The sequence below is a fragment of the Amblyomma maculatum genome, chromosome 4 (assembly GCF_055883805.1).
Source record: "Amblyomma maculatum isolate TAMU_Amacu chromosome 4, ASM5588380v1, whole genome shotgun sequence".
Classification (NCBI taxonomy): Eukaryota; Metazoa; Arthropoda; class Arachnida; order Ixodida; family Ixodidae; genus Amblyomma; species Amblyomma maculatum.
In genome coordinates this window covers 127402450-127425433 of record NC_139347.1, presented here as the reverse complement: position 1 = coordinate 127425433, position 22984 = coordinate 127402450, and the positions used below count along the sequence as shown (strand labels likewise).

The 22984-nt window shown below is 45.2% G+C and overlaps 1 protein-coding gene across 4 annotated transcripts in view; it reads right to left on the bottom strand.

Annotated features, from left to right (window-relative positions):
• Positions 1-22984, bottom strand: part of LOC146192349 (lipopolysaccharide-induced tumor necrosis factor-alpha factor homolog) — a 31925-nt gene that overhangs the window by 5575 nt on the left and 3366 nt on the right. Inside the window, exons 2-4 of one of the 4 annotated variants that reach the window (XM_084602457.1) lie at positions 20635-20704; positions 14342-14429; positions 12189-12456 (exon numbers count right to left, since the gene is read on the bottom strand). In XM_084602457.1, the coding sequence (XP_084458583.1) occupies positions 12189-12456; positions 14342-14426 (353 nt within the window). In that variant the 5' untranslated portion in view covers positions 14427-14429; positions 20635-20704. Of the gene's footprint in view, positions 1-12188; positions 12457-14341; positions 14430-17408; positions 17523-20634; positions 20705-22984 lie in introns of all 4 variants that reach the window. The other 3 variants (XM_084602454.1, XM_084602455.1, XM_084602453.1) reach the window with 3 other exon arrangements.

Here is a 22984-nt window from a genome sequence, read left to right as displayed (position 1 = left end):
CTTTCGTCGTTTTGTTCGGAATTTCGCAACCATCATAGCCCCCCTTACACAGCTCTTGAAAGGCACCCCTAACCTCTCCTCTTGGTCGCCAGCCTGCGATGATGCATTCGCGACACTGCGCAATGTTCTAACGTCACCGCCAATCCTTCGCCATTACGACCCTACTGCACCTACAGAACTTCACACCGATGCCAGTGGTGTCGGCCTCGGCGCCGTCCTCGCCCAGCGCAAGCCTGGCTTCTCCGAATACGTTGTCGCCTACGCCAGCCGTGCTCTCACCAAAGCCGAGTCCAACTACTCCGTTACCGAAAAGGAGTGCTTAGCAATCGTGTGGGCTGTAACGAAGTTCCGCCCTTACTTATACGGCCACTCCTTCGAGGTAGTTACAGATCATCACGCTCTCTGCTGGCTCGCGTCTCTCAAGGATCCGTCTGGCCGTCTCGGGCGCTGGGCTCTCAGGCTTCAGGAATACGACATCCGTGTAGTGTACCGCTCTGGCCGCAAGCACTCTGACGCCGACGCTCTTTCTCGGTCACCGGTGTGCTCGCCTAACTCATCGTCCCCTCCTCAAACACTCTTGTCAGCACTCACCATTGAGGATATGCCTTTCGAGCAACGACAAGATCCTTGGGTTTCTAACCTGCTAGATATCCTTGGCACTACTTCCGCGGCTACGCATCCTCGGGCACTCCGCCGACAGGCCTCCCATTTCGCCATTCGGGAAGGCCTTCTCTACCGAAGGAACTACAACTCAGACGGCAGAACGTGGCTTCTTGTCATTCCGCGCCACCTCCGCTCCGAGGTTTGTGCCCACCATCATAGTGACCCGCAAAGCGCTCATGCCGGCGTCCTCAAAACATGATCGAATTCGTCAAAGGTACTACTGGCGGGGAATGTACAATTTCGTACGTCGCTACATTCGCTCTTGTACCGCCTGTCAACAACGCAAGATTTCTCGCCACCCTGCTGGCCCTCTTCAGCCTTTACCGTGTCCAGCTCGCCCGTTTGATCGCGTGGGAATCGACCTCTATGGTCCGCTACCATGCAGTGCCGCTGGTAATCGATGGGTCATCGTCGCCGTCGACCACCTGACCCGTTACGCCGAGACTGCTGCACTTCCCGCGGCGACAGCTCGAGAGGTAGCCCATTTTCTTCTGCACCACTTCATTCTTCGACACGGCGCCCCCCGCGAGCTACTGAGTGATAGAGGTCGTGTCTTTCTTTCCGAAGTAGTCCAAGAGCTCCTGTCGTCTTGTAAATCGATACATCGAGCTACAACTGCGTACCACCCGCAAACAAATGGCCTCACGGAGCGCTTCAACCGTACGCTTGGGGACATGCTCGCAATGTATGTTACATCTGAATCTGGAAGCTCGAACTGGGACCAAGTACTGCCATTCGTAATGTTCGCGTACAACACTGCCACCCAAGCAACAACTGGTTTTTCGCCCTTCTTCCTCTTATACGGCCGTGAACCATCATGTACTCTGGACACAATTTTGCCATACCATCCAGATGCCTCTGAGTACAGTGCTTTGTCAGACATTGTACAGAAGGCCGAGGAATGCCGTCAGCTAGCTCGCACGTTTACCTCCAACACTCAAGGCTATCGCAAAGATCAGCATGATACCGATACTCCTGCTCCCACGTTCCAGGCCGACAGCTTCGTTTGGCTATGCGTTCCTGCCACCAACAAACTAGACACCAAATACCACGGACCTTATCGCGTCTTGGAACGCACATCCCCTGTGAACTACGTCATCGAGCCAGTCACCCCTTCTTCCGACCACCGCCGTCGCGGCCGCGAGATTATCCACGTTAGCCGCCTCAAGCCATATTACAACCCTCTGGTCGTCTCTTCTCCCTGAGTCGCCAGGATGGCGACTTCTTCACGTGGGGGAAATGTAAAGAAGACAAAGAACGCAAAATGCTGCGGCATCGCCATCACCATCGCTTGGCTCCGGCGCCCATCTCTCGTGCTGAAGCTGTGCCCTGCGGCTGGCAATTCGACCCTGCTCTGCCCGAATTACTGGCAGCGCTAGACGTTCAAACGAACTATTAAATCCACATCGCAGGGGGCTTTTTTTTTTTAGTTTAGCAATTAGGAAGTTATTGAGGCTGACAACATTGGAAAGAGGCGAGAGTGGCGGCCAACTACTTTATTTTAAAATGATCTCTCTGTTGTAGCACCATCAGAAACTCTTCAAGTACAGTATTTACACGATTATAAGCTGACCCCTTTTTTAGAATTCGAAAATCAGAAGTGGGGGGGTCAACTTAAAATCAAAACCAAAGCATGGCACCCTTAATAAGAGCGTGATAAAAACTAGATCAGGGAGGATATGGCAAATTTATTTGCTCTACAGCTTGAAGTACTAAATTAAGTTATTGTGCGTGCTTCTCAGGGAGAATTTTATTTTCTAACTTTTACTGCGCAGCACGAACTGCACCTGCGGGAGTGCCGATCGTTTGCGGAAGAGCCACTTCTTAAATCACGGCAACGCTTGCGTTTTGCGCGTCAGTCGGGTCATGTGATGTGGCGTTGAGTTCGAGCAAGGTTCATGTGTTCATACTTTTCACTTTATGACCGGCCACATGCTTTGTCATGAGCTCTTCAGTCCAAAAAGCATTTGGCACTTGTTCTGCGCAGCGTTCAGGAGGCGGCTATCATTCAGGCCAAAGAAAGAATTGTGTTGTGGGCCGCAAGTTCGAAGGTTCTAAATGGGTTATGCGGGAATGGCGGTGGCAGTGAGACAAAATTTTCAATGCCAAGTGAAGAGGTTTCCCAGGGATACAGTTGATATGTTATCCAGAGCTGGAGGCCAAGTTTGCAGTATGTATATCACCGAAATACACGATTTGAAGTGGAGACGAGTAGTACAGCCAGGCAATATTTTTTGCCTTGCGATTTGAGGAGGGGGGGTCAACTTGCATTCGGGTCGACTTACAATCATGTAAATACGGTATATAAGCCCGTGAAAGCATCTGACTTCTCGTGCTGGTTCATGACAGCACCCGTCGGTTGCTCGCGTTCGTGGTGGTGCCGGCGGTCGCTACCTCGATTCAAGCTGCATGCTGATGACTAACCGCTCCCGAGCTGCTTTCCAGCATGGTTTTATGGGATGTTATAGGAGTATAGCTACTAGAAATAGAAAAAAAATGCTGGGCTGTGGAAGCCACTTTTTTGGAGATTTGAAGTCGCGTTTGTACAATCGAGAGATGTAATCGAAATTTGGGAGACTCCCGGACAATTCGCGAGAGTTGGCAGGTATGCATTAGAGGCTGTCGCCTTGAAAGTGCTATTAAGGAAACATCAGTTTTAACAAGTCTTTGGAAAGTGTTGTCAACTATTTTTCGGTTGAGATGGGAGGGTGTGATGGTAACCCAGCTTTCCAGGACACTTCGATCTTGAGTTGCACACACTGCCCCTGGGCCATGCAGACATGTTCGTATGGTGCAGTTAAACCTGGATTTCATAGCACAAATCCCTCCATCCCCCTTATGAACATAGCCCTTTCAGGTGAATTAACATCACTACTCCCCTCTTAACTACATTGACCTTTGGCCTTGTACCTTGATGACTTCAAAGCCAATCTTCAAGCCGTTTGTCAACAGCACTTTTGCACGATATTCAATGATTTGCTGAGATAAACAGTTCATCATCTCTTTTGTTTTTTTTTCGAGTGAGAAAAGAAACATACTGAAAAAGTAAATGCCTATACATGGTACAACTTCAACAACACAAATCTCATGGGGCCAATAAAGATATTTTTACCCTCAGAGATCTGTACCACCTCCCAAACTAACAAAATGTGCATGCAGTCTCATGTGAAATGCCTTCACGCACATCTCTTTATGAGCAACAGTATTTATTTAGGCTTCCAGCGAAACCAGTGATCATGGAGCTGGCGAAATGAAAGCAGCAGCGGGGTGTGGTTGTGATGCCCACTTTTGTAACATCCGAAACTTTTCTACTGCACACTGTACAGTGGGGGAATTCCGCAAATTTTGCAAACTTGGGGAATTTCACAAATTCCTACCAGTACAGATACAGGTATACCTACTGTAGCGCAATTAGACAGTGAAAAGCTATTCACTAAAACAAGCAAGCATGCTCGAGCAATAGGCATTGCATCATTCGTTTCCGCAATGCAAGAATTTTTTCAAGCTAACTTGACAAGATTAATTTATTGGTGATAGAAAATGGCACTTCTCCTCTCACCCTCAACTCAGTGCACGGCAGCGCTGAGTTGAGGGGGAGAAGAGAAGCGAAAAGAACAAATTTGGGGGTTTAAGCATGGCTTGAAATAGAGCAGTATTGCAGCGAATTTTTCTGCGGACACCTGGATTTAATGTCGCTGTCACAACATTCAAACGAACCTTCTGTCCTAGCAAATCGCTGTTGTTTGCCTCTACCAACTACCGAGTTAACTGTCTTCTTCTTCTTCGTCATCTTCTTTCTTTCTTCTTCTTTTCTTTCTTTCCTCTTCCAACTACTGGCCCAGCTCTCAGTCTATACCACGTGACAGTTGCTAGGCAATGGTCACGTGGCACGGTGCCACGCCGACGGCTTGAAAATCTAGCGCAGTGTACCTTTTGCTACAGAAGTCGCAACTGCATTCCACCACACCCCGTTTTGCACGCAATACTGCAGTGCAGTGGGAACCTTCACGATAGCCAAGTGCTACCCAGTGGCTGCCCCATTGTGCCCTCAATGTTCAAGGGTTGGCTGGGGAACGGTTTATTGAAGCAACAAGTGTGCTACACTGTTCCTAAAACAGTGTGTGGCAATGCAAGGTGGCAGTTGCAGATAACCACAGAGCAAGATGCAAGTAAACTGACTTAGACCATTAAGTGCAGCAAATGTCGATGAAAACGGCTGAAAAAAAAAAATGCCAGCACAAGCGCAAGAGAAAAATGTCCTGCAATGGGCACCTCTCCTATTATTAAAGAGGTATATTTACAATATGAGTGCATAATTCAAAGTTGCCATCGAATGAAAGCATCTGAAGGGACATATTTGAACGCAAAAATATTCATAACTGCTCCCCTTCTCTGTTTTCCACGTTTTCAATTCCATGATGCACCTTTGTCATTGTTGAAGAGCTACACAGGGGGCTTCCTTAGCACTGAAAATCCGAGGGGTCTCGGGGGTTCTGACACACCTCAGAAATATTTAAGAGGGGTCCGAGACCCCCCCCGAGCTTGAAAGTATAAGGACTGTATGAATACAAAGCAGGCAGCCATTTTTTGTTCTTGTTAGTGGTGTAACCGGAAGGTCACTTTAACAGCTTCACAGTGAGTATTATTAAGAACCACTAACATGTTATTGAAAACCAGAGATGGAGAAATTTAATGATTTCTCCCCATTGTATCTGCAAAACAGGCAATCAGCCGCTTTCTTTCTTGCTCTCTTTACTTCCTTCCCCACTAGTGCTCGAATCACTGCAGAACCCCCCTCCTATGAAGTCAGACTTTCAGCACTGCCCATGTCCAGCACAATAAACCTCTTTCCAAAATACCGACTAGGAAACGGAAAAATCAGCAAACCAATACTGAAACATTGCGGCCAGAAAACACACTCCACTTACTGCAGCTATGACGCTACAGATATTACTGGGAAAATGATTGCCTGCAATAACAAATAGAAATTAGTTATGCAAAATGCACAAGGTGACCTAATACAAACCAAAAATTTGCTTTTCATTAGGACAGCAGGCAATAAAGATGCAATTAATGTGTGTGGCAGTCTAACCTCAGTCCTCCCCACCAGTAGTAGTCTCAACAAAGGGCATGAAAAAGGCCAACGTTCAAATTAATTCGAGCAACAATGAATTGCTTGCTGTTTGGATTCAAATCTTGCTGGACGTGATCATGATGGGGAGGGAAAGCCTAGAGTAAATGTTTCATTCAATACCTGGACCCCGAAAGTCTATCGCAGTTCCCCTTTAACTGGAGATACGGCAAATAAAACTATTTCCGTTACTTGCTGCTGTCGGCACATTGCTGCTGTACAAAAAGATTTATTTTGTCCAGGCTAGCAGGCAGGCTCACGAACATTTAAAAGAGACAACAGAGAGCTGGCTACGGGCATGTTTACGAAGCCACGAAGGGGCAGACATCGAAACAACTGTGCACGTCGCTGTCGCATTTGCTTGTATGGGGGTTGCACACAGAGTGATGGCCGCCTTTGCCTCCTTGTGTTGCTCTTTTTCAAAATGCATGTGAAGCCCACTGGACATTTCAGACTACCTGTACAGTTGTTCAGTAATTACAATTAACATGCCTGCAAAACTCATCTATGAGATGCTAAATAAGGAGACGTGCACTATTTACCGTATTTACTTGCATAATGCTCGCACTTTTTTTTGCGGAAAATTGATGCTAAGTTGGGAGGTGCAATAATTATGTGGGGAACATTGGGATTCGTAGGTCAACTATTGTAAATGTAATCAAAACTTTACTTTCAAGCAGAACTTACTCTTGTTATAAAAGTACAGGGTTACCAAAAGCACAAATTGCTAAAGCACTTTATTTACCGCACGCAGCCTCATCATTACTCCACGCGTTTCGTGGTATAATGCTCACAGCAGACCATACAGTTCTACTTTTGATCAGAGACTTGATCAGAGTCCGTGTCGACACTGCAATCGCTGTCTCCATACTACGCAAAACTCGACACCGAAGTGCCTGCTGGCAGCGCAGTTGCCATGCTGTAGCCCGTACTCGAAAGCTTTCAGCTTAAGAGCAGCTGTATAACTTGCGTACCGACCCACCGCGATGCGGCACCAAGAACACGGCAGACGGTGGAACAAAGCAAGCAACACGGACGGAACGAAGGAACAATGACGCGACGCGGAGACACCTCGCAAAACGGCGACAACTATGGAGGTAGAAAGCAAGCATCATGGTGGTAAAAAAAAAAAGACGAGCTTAACCGATGATGATGATGATCTACCCGAGCACTTTATCGCCACCTGGTAGCGCGTGCACACGAGGCCAGCTCGGTTCAGTAGCACTCCAAAGATGGTGCTTGTTACTGCTAGCAGACGACTCTTGCTGTGGTAAAATTATGCCAGGGAAAAAAATTCCAATTTTTGATGCCCAATGTTGGGGGTGCAAGCATTATTATGCACATCAGCATATCTGTGCAAATGTCAGTTGTGTGCAATAAAGCTACTTAGATCTCTTTTTAGTGCAAAGGCACTAACCAACAACCACAGCCCCGAAACCCAAGTTGGGTGCGAGGTCTAACCTTAAGGAGGCTTTTCAGCCTAGCAAGCAATTGTCAAACGGCAAAAAATAAAAGCCATATTGGAGCGCAGCCAATTTGAACCAAGGGTATTTCTCAAGGGAAGCGCGAGCAGCTAGCTATTGCTGTGGCCAATCACATTGCATGTGTTTACTGCCACAGTCCCGCACTGTGGACTGCACATTGTCTTTGTGAACTTACATCCATAAGCAATGGATAAAAACGCATGGCTACTAAAATGAACTCTTAAGGTGTGTTAAACAGTTTGACTAATTAGTGACCTATGCCAATCTCCAGAAATTTGGTGGCGAGCCCCAATACGACTTTGCACACTACGAAAATTGAAATTCTGAAATTGCATTGACCTGCGTTCAAAGCCGACTTGGCCCACCTCCAAAATAATTTTACCCTCCTTTCAAATTTTGAGTGGACCACTGACAAAATTAGGTAAGAAAGCCCCTAAAGGACAACCAGAAGAAAATTTTTCCCTCAGTTTAAAACAGCACTTTCTAGCAGTACATCGAGAGAGTACTAAAAACATAATATGGCATTCGTAGCTGAAGTGAGTGCTTCAGGAATCGCTCGCGAAAGCCGCATTTTTTCAAACTGACATTGAGAAAAAGGGTGGCCCTTACTGTGAACCAAAAATGACGTAGAATGAGGCATACTGCTTTCCTAACAAGCGTAGAACCTCATTACGATTAGGCTTAGGATTCACCAACCATGTTAACAGGCACTGTTGAAAACTAAAACTTCATTGCAGTTAGTTTTCAAATGTGGACCAAAGTCGTGACAAACCTGCCTGTTCCCTGGCATCTGGACACGACACTTACCGATCATGAATTTCTGGCTGCAATAAAGTAGAAACTGTGAATTACTCCCCCAACTATAATTTCTCAACTTTGTCATGTTTTCTTTCTTGTTTAAACTTGGCCCGGTGCTACAAAAAGATACTTTCTTGCCACTTCAATATTGTTATAAGTGGGTTTGACTGTATGTAATCCATGTATAATGATACCAGATATAACAATATATTGCTTATAACGATCAAATTCTTGAGATTCATCACTTTTTCTATTGCCCCTATGCAAAAATAGACCATATAAACGATCGATTATCGATTTTTGATGCCCAATGTTGGGGCTGCGAGCATTATTATGCACATCAGCATATCTGTGCAAATGTCAGTTGTGTGCAATAAAGCTATTTAGATCTCTTTTTAGTGCAAAGGCACTAACCAACAACCAAAGCCCCGAAACCTAAGTCGGGTTATCGGCAGCCTGCTGGATAAAATGTTAGCTTTCTGACCACCCAGAAGACATTTAATGTGAAAATATGTCTAAATTTTTTATAAGAAATAAAGAACAATGAAGAGAATGACCTGAAAACTCGGCATAAGTTTCGAAAATAGACCGGCACGGGAAAATCCACGAGGGGGCATTGCGTGCAGTTAGGAGATTAGCACTATCCTCATCGTAATCGATGCCGTTGCCCCCACAAAGGTTGCAGCTGCATCGCCTTCAACAGATTGTGCATCCGTGGAAGATTTAGCCGACCAAGACGACGGCGATAGCTCTAGAGATCAGATTCATCCATCGGGTATTTCGGCAGGGTTTCAAGGCTGGACAATGCACGCACTTACGCTCTAAAATATTAATGATCATCAGGCTGGGGATGTCCTGCAGTTCATCCAGTCGCCGATTGGTTTTGTGCACGAAAAAGGACTGCTGCCAATGCATGTGCTACAGCAAGCAATTGCCAAGCGAATTTCAAGTGTTAGCTGCCACCCAAGCGAGCATGAATTTGATTTTTTTAAGCATGTTTTAGTTATTTTATGGCTATTTATGCATCCTGTAATAAAGTGTTCAGTGCTCTTTACGATAATTTGCTTTGTTCAACCAAGTTCACTCATCGTTGGTAAGTAGGCAAGCCTACATGTGCAGAAAACTTTCTTGGCGTTTTTTTTTTTTCGGTTTTCTCAATATCGTTAGAAGTGGACAGCATTGTAATCTTCAAATTAGCAGGTGTCAAAATAAGATGACTTTACTTTGTGTCAAGCATTTTTTGAGTTTGTGTAATTCACATCTAAGTGCACGAACCAGTGGTCAGGGCAACATACACTGAAGCCAACGGAAGCAAAAGCATCATGGATGATGGCAGCAGTCCATGCAAGCACTTTCAAAATAGCAATGAGTTTCATTTATCCTGTGCTAAGACTCTGGATGAAATCATTAAAGGTCCACTGAAAGGGGTCACAAAGAAGGGTAAACAACGCCATAACACTGATAGTTATTGAACCACCCATCATTCTCCCGCAAAAATTTTCGATCTAGCTTCTGCAACACCAGAGATATCGGCGATTAAAAATGACCCTTCCAATTTTCCCTCTCAACTCGTACGCCGAAGGGAGCCATAAAAAAACAAAGAATACAAGCAAGTTCAAAGCTCCGCCCAGACATACGTCACTTCGACGAACTTCCGGTTGCCGCGCGCTCGCTCGCTGGCGTACTCGCGCCAACCCGTCCTCGCTCGCACATGCCTGAGGAGTTCGCCAGTTCGTGCAGCGACGGTTAGTGTAACCGCGAACCCGTGGTTATCCTATATTACACGGCGGACCAAACCATGGTTGCGCCACTAACCGCGGTTACCGCAAACCGAGCTTGACGACCTCGATTTGCGTCGTTAACCGAGGTTATGACGGCGTCTGTTGACGGAAGCTACTCGTCGGCGCCCGAGTGCGCAAAACGTACGAGCGGGTCTGCTTCACAAAGTTATTCATTCGCCCACTGTATCACGTTTAAAGATCGATGTATAGATTATGGTGCCGCCCGACGTCTTCGATTACGGCCGACAGCGCAGCGACTGCATACTGAAGCCTTGTCGTGCCTACAGTATCGTTTGAACGGCTTGTTGCTGAGCAGAACGCCAAAAAATACGCGGCCTTAGCTATGAAAGTACACGAGTTTGCAATGCTTGCAGCACGGGATGCCGCGAGCAGGCTAAGGTACGTTACACAATTACCGCGGGGGTGGAACGTGCGAGCGCGGCGAACGCCGGCGCCGTGCGTGACCGTCCCTAGTCGTCGCTAGGCCTTTTGTTTCGCTTTGAAGCCGCGGCGGTCGACGCTTTGGAACATGATCAACGCTGTCGTAAATCGTCTACTTATGAAACTGCCTTATAGTGATTCCTATCCTGCCATAGTAAAATAATTATAGGATTAACTCTGCCGACGCATTAATCGCAGAGCTAGTACGAGCAGATCGGATCAGCCGAAATGCACCAGCGGCAGCTGGTATGAGCAGAAACTAGCTTGTATCACGGCTATCGCTATTACCAGCAATTTGCTGCTGGTCAGCGATCCTCACGAGGGCTTCATACTTGATATTCGGCTCAATATTCCAGACGCCAACAAATTTTAGCACGCTTTATTTCGGACATCGGTGCTAACGATCCGCCGTGTCGTTCGCGAACGGTATGCGGGAGGAGGGGCCACAGCGGCGGTGTTTACGGCGGTCAAGGAGGTGCTGCCATCGTGCGGTGCTTGACCGTGCTGTTGACGCCTCGTCGGACGACGCTCCGATACTCCTGAAACCACGTTATATAAATAAGATATTTGTAAATGCAGCTTCGTTCTGCCAATCCCTGCGTCGCTTCGGTTGTTGCACTTAATGGGCAATGGCCACCTAACCGATAAGGGCGGCGAGCTGTAACAGCCCGCACAGAGTTCGAGCAGCGCACGAGCAGACGACTTTCGCAGCTACCGGAAGTGTGTTCATGACGTCATGGTTGCAGTGACCGCAGCGAATGGCAGCTTCTAGCAAGCCTTGCCAGTCAACCTACCCGTGACGTCACGGGATTAGGAAATAGTTCCATGCGACACCGCCAAACGACATTCCCTCTGCCCGCGAATTTCAAAAAACGCTGTTTTTAAAAATTAATAATAAATCGCTGGATTTGTTCCAAGGAGTTATACTTTGCGTTAATGCTCAAAAGGATGTGTTCTACACACTGAACACGTTTATCAGTGGTTTCTTGGGGGCCGTTTCCGTGGACCTTTAAGGTGTAACTGCACATTATACAGAGCTGACCATCGGTCTTTTTTTCTTTCTGCCCATGAACAGGTGTAATTCTGGCATGAACATTAAAATAATGAAAATTTCTTTATGCCACACACCCTGGCCGGTGCAATGAACCGGAGCGCTTCATGAAAGAAAAGCACCAGACCAAGATCAGGGCTGGGCGGATGCAATTTTCTGCCAATCTGAAGTAATCTTAAGTTATAAAGATAATCGGCTATAACAATTGGATTTTCCGGTTTTCTGAATATCATTATAAGTGGACTGCTCTCGCTCGGTGTACATTAACTGGCACTACAATTTATTTGGCCAAAAGATTAGTAAGTTATTTACTCACGGCTGAAATTCAGCTTGCCACTGCTATTCTTGCCGACATGTTTTGCTGCTTACAAAGTGCACTTACATATGTAGTTAATATGCTTTGAATTATCCACACCTGCCTTAATAAGAGGGCGGCAATGCCACGTGCCTTTCAGCAACCGAGTGAGAGACAAGGACAAAGTGCAGGGAGCTGTGCAGCCACCTTGACGGAGCACTGCATCTTCTCGTTTGCGCGTTCACACCATTTTTATTACCGCTGCCCTGTACTTGCTGCAATATGGCCAAGCACAACAGGATGTCTCCCTTTCGGAGCAAACTATGGGACCTCCTCCTGTAAAATTCTCGCCAGCACTAAGCACCAGCATTAAGCATTACAAACTGAATCACTCACTGCATGCTTAAATGCATGCTCACTATGCAAGTCTAAATTTGTTTTATTTGTGCCCCATATCCGTAACGTGCATAATGAAGGCATGTCTTAAGTGATCAACCCAATAGCCGCTGTGCCAGTTGAGTTCTCACAGGACCGCAGTGCTCACCCGAACAGGACACAGGCTCCCGAGAGCAGCCAGGTGAGCAGGCCTGGGCGCGTTGTTGTGGCTGTCAGCACCTGCGCCCCGCAGTTGGGGCACGTCAGCTGCACGGGGTAGGGACCCCACTCAGACACGTTGACTACCACAGTGGGCACAGCTGTGCCCTGTGGGAGCCACGCTGCGTAGGGAGCAGCGCCAGCACCAGGGGGAGCCGATGGAGCAAATCCCGGTGGCGGAGGCTGCTGTGCACCCGCTGCTGGAGGGTAGCCCGGAGCTGCAACACCAAATAAGGCATGGTAGGTTTTCGTTAATTTTGATTTGCTTCTCCGTCTGCCCCGTGAACCTTCTGCATAACTAAATAATGTGGTTTAGGCTGGTTTCTCTGCAAAACCTTGGCATTTTTTGCATCCCTCAGTTGTTCCTTTGCATTTCCTGACAACTTTATTTCTTATTATGTGCATACATTATCTGTATCCTCTCTGCTGAACAATATAATTGTGAACCCATCAAAGTACCCTGCAGAAGCTTTATACGCAATTCCTTCATGTGAACTTGTAAGATTTGTAAGGACATTATAAGAATGGAGCCTCGGCTTGAAACCGAATGCAGACGAGGTCAACGGTGTATGAAGAACTAAAAAACGTTCTTTGACTGCAGTTTAAGCACGTGTGCACCACAAACCTTTCAATAAACAGCCTCATTTTGAAGCAGAAGGCACGGGAGATAGTCCTACGAATGGGAGCCAAAAAGTTAAGCGTCAGCAAAGGACAGCCGAGAGGAGTTCAAAAGTATCATGGTATTACGGTTATGGTATTATGGTTTGTATCATGGTATTATGGTTTGTTAATAATGAATCTGTGGATATTGACCAATATTGCTATGCCAATATCGTGCCTTTCCTGTCTTATATTTATTAACGCGCTACAAAAATGGCAATTTTCCAACTTTTTTTTGTGAATTCATAATAAAGTTCTTGTTGTGTAGCTTATGTTTTTGAAAAAGCATTCCATAATGTGCAATTCTGTATGCTGCAATGTGTGCTGCAGTATTATTTGTACTGTAAGAAAAATGTATTTCGAGACCTATGGAAAAAGGCCATTTTTTTGCGATAACGAAAAAGGTAAAGTTCAGTTTAAGAAATGACCCGTGCATTCTTCTTTTCCACAATTAATGAGCATGTGTTCCTTTTAATTTATCTAGTGTTGTGCACCGAACCCTTACATTGTTCAAGTGCATGAATTCTAGCCAATATAATTTCTTATATGTAAGAGTATGCGTCAGAACCCATACACTTATTTTGGACACTTATTTTCCTTTTTTGCACTTGCGAAAAGCAGGGCTGGCAGTAGTAACAAATAAATGAATCAATAAATGCACGCGGCACACTCAGAACATTCCCCTGCACCTGCGTAAACCTAATGCTGCAGAAGGAATCAATGCCATTACACTCGCGGACAAGTTTTTATGGCTATAGAGCCAAGGTTACGGAGGTGGAAGTTTCGTCATGATGTTACTATGCGATGTGGTTCTGGCATATCTGGCCTCAGATACGGTTTCGGTTTCAGTTCCTTCTTTGCATGAAATATTGCCTTCCAAGCCTCCAATGACACAGAATTGTCTTTCTTTAGATTATTTAAGGTATAAGAGAATGCATATTCATGGTTAGTGAATATCATATGCTACGTACGCTGCCAAAACAAGCACATTACGCAAGAGTACAGACACCGACGGGTAGACGCAGCAGCTGACGTACGGTTCAGGAAATTCCCGGCAGATGGCGTGGCCATCCCGTTTGCATGGTGTCGTGTACCGATTTTAAAATGCACTACACTAACGTTGTACTGGCCTATATTGTAGCCCAATCGTGATGTAATAAAAACAGGCATTTTTGTAATGATATAATATTCCAGAGCACGATTTGCGCAGTTTACCAAGGGACTATATTCTGCTGCGCAAGGAGCTGATACATTTTGGCTCTATAGCTTTGGCTGCATAGCCACAGAAACTTGTCAGGGAGTATAGTTGCCAGCCCACAGAATACCATGCAATCCATCACCATCTGTCGAATTAAGTACTCTGCAAGAAGAAGGGTGTGCCATGTAAGCCCTGATGCCTACACAGAGCGGGCAAACACAGGCCTGTAAAAGGGAAGCACTCACTGGGTTGGAAGCCATGCATCGAGGCATGGTAGGAAGGAGGCGGATCAGCGTAACCGGGTGGTGGTACCTTGCTGGGCTCTGCCATTGCCTGCAAGCAAGCAGATCACATGACCAGGGAAGGATGGCAGCACCCTCGAGGACATACTTGCCCGGCACACAGACAGAAGAATTCAGAGAAGCAAGCAGTCGCCATCATTTATTACACCTTTAAAGGCAGAAATGACGCTGCATACTGGACAAGTTGCCTGGTCGCGGTGCCCGTATTCCCTCTAGTCCTAGCAGCACTTCATAAAATATTAGGGTAGCTCACATGGAGAAACTCCCCCAAAAGGCCTAAATGCACACCTTTATAAGCCACTGATGAATACAGAAGTTACTGCACACTTCGTGGAGCCTTACAGCTTTGTAACCTATACGACTAAATTTGACGTTCATTATAACGTGGCAGGGTTCCCACCTGAGTGCAATATTACTAGATTCACCCTTTTCACGGCACATGGCACCCCCTTGGGAGTGAACAAAAATCCTACGAAGTGGCCAGTGTGTGCAGACAGCTCCTGCTATGTCTGTTGCTGGTACCTGTTACTAGCATGAACCGCCCAAGTGCAGCAGAACCCACTACTTTGTTTTCAACGAGTGGATCTCCTCTTGCAGGAGAGGGGCGCGTGCACATGGCGGCCACAGGCGAAACAATTTGATTCACAAAATTTTCTTTATTCATGACAACCACAACCATCTGACCTTAAATCTGGTTAAATGTAAATTTTATTTCTCTGCAGTACACTGAAACTAGCAGTGCAAAATAGATAAGTAAAAAATTTTAATGCAGACAGGGAATCAAAGAACTCAAGTGTGCCCCTAGCAACCTAAAACACCTCGTTAATTCGTAATTATTCCCACAATGCTTTCTACATTGCAGGCATTGCTGGCAGAACTACTGCTGAGTTAGTAAGACACAACAAGATTGACAGAAGAAAAGCAGACACCACATTCTAAGAGCTCAACCCACGGTCACAAGCTCAGAGCAGCATGTCCTCTCTCACCACTGTGCAGTTCTACCGGCATCAACAGTTTTATACGAGATACCAATTCATTCACTCTCCCACATCTCTGTGCAGGCCTGGGAAGAACCTGGTAATGGGAAGCACCACTGCAGTGCTTTTGCATGCCCTTTCTGCTCCAATAAAGCACAATGATGCATCATCATCATCAGTTCAAATACGTTCCCTGCAGGACAAAGGATTCTAATCGAACTGTGTACAATGATAGCTGCAGCCATCTTCAGGGGTGGAAGCAGGCTTGAGCATTTTGGAGCAGCTTTGGAGCAGTAAAACGAGTTTTGGAGCATGCTAATTATGTTTTGGAGCATGTTTTTAGGCTCAAATGCATTTAATAATTGCAATTTCTATTCCTGACATACAAAATAATCCAATTTGTTTTTTGTTTCTTTTTTTCAAAGTTTAATGCTCGGCTTGACTGTGCATGCATCTCTGACAAGCCAAGAGAAACAGCCAAAACATGCACAGATGCTTAAAATATCGCAGCTGACCTCAGCCACAATTTGGAACAACACTACCAAATGGAATGCTTTTTTCTACGCTTCACATCTGAAAAAAAGCTTTTCGCCACTTGATAGATTCAAACATGGAGTTTACCAAAGTACTTTGGTACACTCAAGCACCACCACTAGTTTGGAATTCACATCAATGAGCAGCAAACTTAAGCTATCTTGTATGCATTCTATTTGATCCTGTGCTTGTTGTCGATAAATTCCTGAGCACTGATCAGAGCTGCCTGCAAGGAGGATTAACAGCACTCATGGGTAGCGTTTTCTCTCTTCAGATTATTTACTTCCTAAGCCTCTGCCAGTGGCTCCTCGTGCTTTTGCCTCAGCAATGCTGAGGCTATCTTAAGTGCAAGACGTTAAAGGTATGCCCTGTATGACTTTCCAACACTCTTGAGAAAATTTATGATGATTTGCACCTTCGTGGCATCGCCCATAACGCTTCAAGCGTGCTTTTGCCTCATGTAGGTTAGACACATTTGCTCTTAACAAAGAGGCTCGATGGCGAGGTATGCGTTTGTTTTCACAGCAGAATCATTAGAACAACTCATGTAGTTCATTGCAGACAGAAAAGTTCCCTGGGTCCACTGAGCAGTAAGGCCAGGTTCTGCTAAACATGATGGCAAAACATTAAGGTTTGGGGCAATTTTGGAGCAATATGTTATTTTGGAGCAGGATGGAGCAGGGAAAGCAGTTTGGAGCAAATGGAGTAGCACTTCCACCCCTGCATCTTATTCCCGCAGAACTTTCTACTCTCATAAACTCACCCGATTTCTTGCCACGCCCTGTTATGCTTAAAATCTCTCTGAATCCATTGCTAGCAAGGACCACGAGTTTTCATGCCTTCGAATGACATGTCCTGCCCATGTCCATTTTTCCCCCCCAATGTTAGCCAGGATGTTATTAACCCGTGTCTTTTTGGCCCCTAACTCCCCTGCTTGCTCCAGTTTCTTAAAATTGCACCCATCATTTTTTTTAATTTATGCTTGAGTCTTTCTTTTACTCTTGAAGGACACTCGTAACCAGCTGCTCATGACATGGCAGTATCTAGAAGTGATGTAGAATCCTAGTACTTGACACACAAAGAGGCAGAACACAAGACCAAACGAGAAGCTGATGGAGGCCCATAACAAATATGAGAAGTACACCGAAAAAAAAAAGAGAGCATCTTAAAGACAGCCTAGAAAGGACAATACATGGCTTGACGAGAGTAAATAAACTGTGCCTTTCATACATCCACCACGCACATGTGTGGCTCTCTTCCTCTGCCCCCTCCGATACTTCACTGGTTAATATCAAACCATCTGTTCCTGTGCGTGCGTGCACTTCATGCTACCTGCAGGTGGCATAGATAGAAGGTGGCCCATGTCAAGCACACATCTACCATTTTGCTGACATAAGACTGCACAGGTCGCCACCTATCAGTTATGATAACAGTGGCTATATATATATATATATATATATATATGCATATATATACACGACTGCAGAATGAAAAGGCACCTTGGTTTAGTCGGCATCAGCTGCCTGCCTGTCGGTCACTCCAACAGCTCCCACGCGTCTCCTCAAGACCTGGGCCATTACTTGGTGACAAAGTATGGACAATGCCCTGTGGAACTGAAACATTTTTGCTAACCCAAGTGCATTTATTTTCAATCAGTTGTGTAGGTGAGAGATAAATTTTCTTGCACTCCCCAGAGGGCACCTCATCTTGCAAAGAAGGCAGATAGGAATGGATGTTGAGATGGCCTCTGATAAAACCGAACGAAGCATAGGTTCCTCGTACCTTAACTCTTGTTTCATGAAGTTGTGTCCCAGGTGAATAAGGTACATAAAATATCTCATTAAAGAATAAAAGGAGAGGACTGCAAAATGAAGAGTTGTAGACCGCGAGGCTAACTGCTGGACTTACACGAATCTGATGTGGCCAGAGTGATGGTTGTTTGAAAATAAATTATACCCTTTTCATATGACTTCTCATCTTTTGTGAAAAGACAGGGCAACTACATGATTATTTAAGCAAGCAAAATGACACAATCCTCAACAATGTATGTATCACACACACATCTTTAGATCAATGTGATAAAATTTTGCACAATGCTTGGAACACCTCAGTTTTCAATTCCTTCTCAGCTACAAACAGGCATTAAAAGTACATGGTGTGTAGCCCATGAACGGGTGCCATCCAGTAATGCTTGAAATGTATCATTTAAATCACAACATGCAGTCATCAGCACAAATAAAGCCATCCAAGATTTTCATCAATATTCAACAATTTCGACCCTAGAGTCAGTCTAAGCTAACTGTTGTCTGATCACATTCAGGGTATTAACATGCAAGAACAAAAAGATGCGAGTTCCATATTTTCTCGAGGCCCAGCAACGAAAAATATTGGACAGCAAAATTTAAAGCCATGCAAGAATATTCAGGGCCTTAAAAAGCTCTTTATAATTTAGGTTTAGAACCTATGCCGCTATCTATTTATTCAGTACTGTCTAAGCTGCGCTGTTTCCCTTTCCTTCTGGGGCTTTCAAAGAGATGAAAGTCAGTGTGCATACATTTTACCTTAGTGGTAAAAAAAAAGTGCTGTAACATGCATCGCAAGATAAAACCTGGATCAGCAGCTGAGTATCCTAACCACTCCTCCAGTGTAGTTCGCCATGAATTCCAGCTGGTGGCAAATAATATTTAGGCAATTATAACTACTCGCGGCTAGGATGGCTGCACACAGAAATGCATGTTGTGCTGTGGGCACTGGCAGCACGGAACTGAGAAGCAAGCTAACAAAAGCTAAAGCTCTAAAAAAACAAAGCCAAACTACCCATACATTTCATAGCTGCCCACAACTGTTTTGTCACCACAGTCACCATTGTCGTTTCTTAACACAGAGGTAACAAGGTCAGTCCCACAGTTCCTCCCTTTTATGAGGATGGTACAGAGTCATTATTAGCTGTATCATGCCCCAGACTTTGATAGTGCCTGCTCTAAAGTTAAGCTTCATGCTTAGCAGGAGGTGGAGAATAGCAGAGGTGGGAAATCAGAGGGAGCTATATTCACCTCAGTAGTAGTTGTATTTCTTGAATCGCTCAAAGGCAGAGCTCCTTCTGCTGCTCAACTTTTACCAAACTCTACTCAATTGACGTTCAAACCAAGTGCCAATAGAGCACATCTAAATCATTACCTATGCTCAAAAACTGGCTCTACCTAAATGATAGCACAAAAACAATTTGAGGTGACACCTAAGCTACGCTTTAAGGGTCGGATGTGACAGTGTTAAAATGGCTCCCGTCTGCCATCTTCCCTTGTGGATCCTTGTTCGCGTGCATGCCTTCGCTTATTCACTAATCCCTTGATTTGTGCCTGAATTATCTCACACATGCTCATCAGCAAATAGACGCAAGTCACATATTACTTAAAAGACACTTCGACATAGATAGAAAGCTCCGCCTTAAACAAGTCATATGAACGTGCCTGCTTGGCCTAGAAGCAATGTGTCTAACTCTGGAATCGAGTGTCCGAGTAGTTTCCATTCCCACCTAACGCGCCCTTTCAATGAGACCCAAGCTCACAGCTCCTGCCACATTGGCTCTGTAACTGGATCTTATAATATCACATAACCCGCCAACAAATCAGTATCTGGCCAAGTGACCTGGCAATGACCAACTGCCAGACTCATGCCAGTGATTTTTCGGCCACAATGCTGGTGCAAAAGCTTATGCTGGATTCTCTAAAGAACAGGGCCTTCAATGCAATCATGTTACATGTTAATAACTAAATCACGTCACAAAAAAAATGCAGCCTTGTTGCTCAAGTGCTTGGATTTAGATACAGTTCAAGCACTGCGCACTATCACCTAAGCAGATGAAAATGGTGCTGACCAGGAGTCAGGTACCGTTGCATTTACTCACTGATGAAACTTTAACCAGCTATAAATGCCAGGATGACAGTAATTCAGCAATGCCAAAGCACTAGCTTGCTCCAGATGAGTGCTGTAATTATGCATGCACCAAACATCAAATGCTAGGAAGGGGGAACATTTCATCAATAACGAAAATTCACAAGCCACTGCTACCTGAAAGGTTGACAGAAATCAGCAGTAGGAAGGGCACTTACTATTGACGCCAAAGTTACAAATCTTTATTTGTTGTTTTCAACAGCCATCGGCATGCGGCCTTACCACTGGGATTACAGCGAATGAAAGGATCTTGCACTATTTGTCTGTTTTATTATCTGTGTCGTGAAACATGGCTTTATCAATTTCTTCGTAGCGCGAGATGCTTTAAGATCAGCCTGGAATGGTCGCAAATAAGCAAAACAGTTTCCATGTTGTTCCAGACTTTTCTAGTATCTTTAATGACTTATCTAGATGTTTCTGCACAGACTTTAAATCAAGCACTGCCAAATGCAGCGGACATTTTCAGTTCGACGACCAGCGAGCATATTTGCTGCTATTGCCACTGCCAAGTTGCTAAATTCTCTTGCGGGCACAAGTCAGCCCAATAAAGAGTTGATTTCGGTGCTATTACGCCTGTCTTCTCTTTTGTTCCCGCTGCCTTGTCACTACCACATGACATCTGGTGGAGGTGCTGGACATGGTCAACGTGCCCAAGCCCCTGAACATGAAGCCAGCCGAACAGACACAGCCTCTAATTTTCGTGCAGCCCCATGAGCCCCCATCTTCCAAGGAATCCCCAATAAAGATGCGGAAGAATGGCTTGAAGTCTACAACCGTGTGATGGAAATTCAACGCCTGGGACGACACTGCAAAGTTGAAGCAAGTTTACTTGCACTTCAGAGATCTGGAAGAATTTGGTTAGAAAATCATGAGGGTTTTTTTTGAAGGATCAGGAAACATTCAAGCTGGAACTTGAAGACCTTTACAAATGCATTTATGAAAGAAAGAGTGCAGTCATTCTTCCTCAAATCAAGAATTTAAGTTACCCTGAGGAAATGAAGCACATCTTCTGCCAAGCCAACCCTAACATGATTCAAAAGAATGCAAGGCATTAAAAGTAGCTTTTTTGCTGTACTTGTCAAAAATCTGCCAAAAACCGCGGCCAAATTTGAAAGCAAAGCGTCCACAATCAGAGACAATGGACACTCGGATGTGACACTACAACCGACCACGTCAATCAGCCTTCTCAAGCCACTACAGCAGCACATAGTGGTAACAGCCTTCAGGACCTTACATATGAGGTCGCCAGAGAAGAACTACACCCATTGCTACCATTGTCACAACTGCCCCAAGTAGCGATGCTTTCGGACATCGTCCGGGAAGAAGTGCAGCAGGTGCTTGGTGCAAAGCCGACAGCGACAAATGCGCCTCAAGAGCCAATGACCCTTAACTATGCTGCCGCATTACGCCATCCTGCAATACAATCATCATCATCCTCCGAACCATCCACGATGCAAACAAGCTCTCCCTGAGCACCGCCTCTTGGCTCCCGCCTGCCCAGTGTATGGCCAACGCTCAAACCCAAGGAAATGTGATGAAAAAAAAAGCACGAAATGGTAAAGAATACACTGAAGGGTGTTGCTAGAGTACAGCTGCTAACTCAGTTGGCCCATGCTATTTGTTCCCAGCCAGGACAAGGCATGAATTCGAGCACAATTTTTCATCATTTAGAAGCATTGCTGTGCTGGAATGGGGCTTGTCTTAGAGAATCAGCAGCGTGATTGCATTGCAGTAGCTCAGAATAGGTATACACAGCAGAATACGATAAGCAGGATGCCCAAAATGGTTTACACTGTCCTCCATTAACCCTTTCACTGCCACTGAAGAGAGAACTCAAAGACCCAACATGTACAACATCAGCTACTCTCAAGTGCAGTTGTGTTGCCTTTACTCACTGCCACCCGATACTACTGATATAAAAAGTACTGCGGGCATGTTGCGCCACAAATGGAGAGGCCGCATAAACACACAGAACTTGTAGGGTAAACATCAGACAACAGAGTAAGTGGATGTTTCTACACCCCATTCATTAGTGTGTTGCTTCACCATCAGCATGTCATCTTCAGCAGCTGTGGTGAGTCAGCATACCCGTTGCATTCGTGCTTTGGGGACGAAAATATTCAGGAAGTACTGGTGAATTTGGACTCAGACGAAAGCGACAACAATGAAGCAGCTCAGTAAAAAAATGGCTAATTGGGCAAGGACAGCGAGAAAAGGCCCCTGCCACGTAAAATTCCGATCAAGAAGAGGAAACCTGACTAGTACAACAAGAAATGTTCACTCCTGCAGAGTATCATAGTCTATTACTAGTGTACAATTTCCACGGAACTAATATGCTAAAAAAATTAAAATAAAAAACCCGACAGAGAGTTAGCAACAGTTAGAGAAAAAAACTCAACAGTGGAAGAGTGCCCAACAGGAAACGCAGGGACAATCACTTTTATATAGTCTTCGGTGTTGCCTTTCCCTTCTGCCAGAGATGTCTGCTGCTCATTATCATCACTGACTGAAAAATACATCTTGTAAAGCGTTTGCAGCACAAAAAAAAAAAAAAAAAAGAGAACAAGAAAACACAAGACAGGACGTGTGTGTTTTTTCATCTCATTTTTTCCGTGCTGTGAACGCTTTACAAGATGGATCAATACCAACGGGCCCAAACACCAGTGTTGTTGAAAAATACATTCCCTGCTGATAGCTGCAACTAGAAAATGACAGCTAACATTATAACAATACTGTGGCATGGAGTTATTTACTTAGATACCTCATACTCTTCAACCTGACAAAGGCAACATCTGCAGGTGCATATATCTTTCATAGCACAGTAAGGTTGTTTCACGTTAGTTCTGGTTTCAAGAAATATTTGCCTTCTCTCAACATTCCCCAGTTGAAATGATCTAGCTGCCCTGTTGCATGCTGCAATGTTTGGAGAGGTAGTGCTAAGGCATGGCTCTGGGCCTCATCATACTGGAAGCAGTCCAGCGCCTCCTTGTTAGTGCAAGCTTTTAAGAAGAAAGCCTTTAAGCGCTCATACTCGCGGTGATCGCCCGTCCGTTATATCCAAAGAAGTACTAGAAGATGAAGTCGTGGGAGGCGGTAGCTAGCAGCTGACAGCTCTAAGTGAACG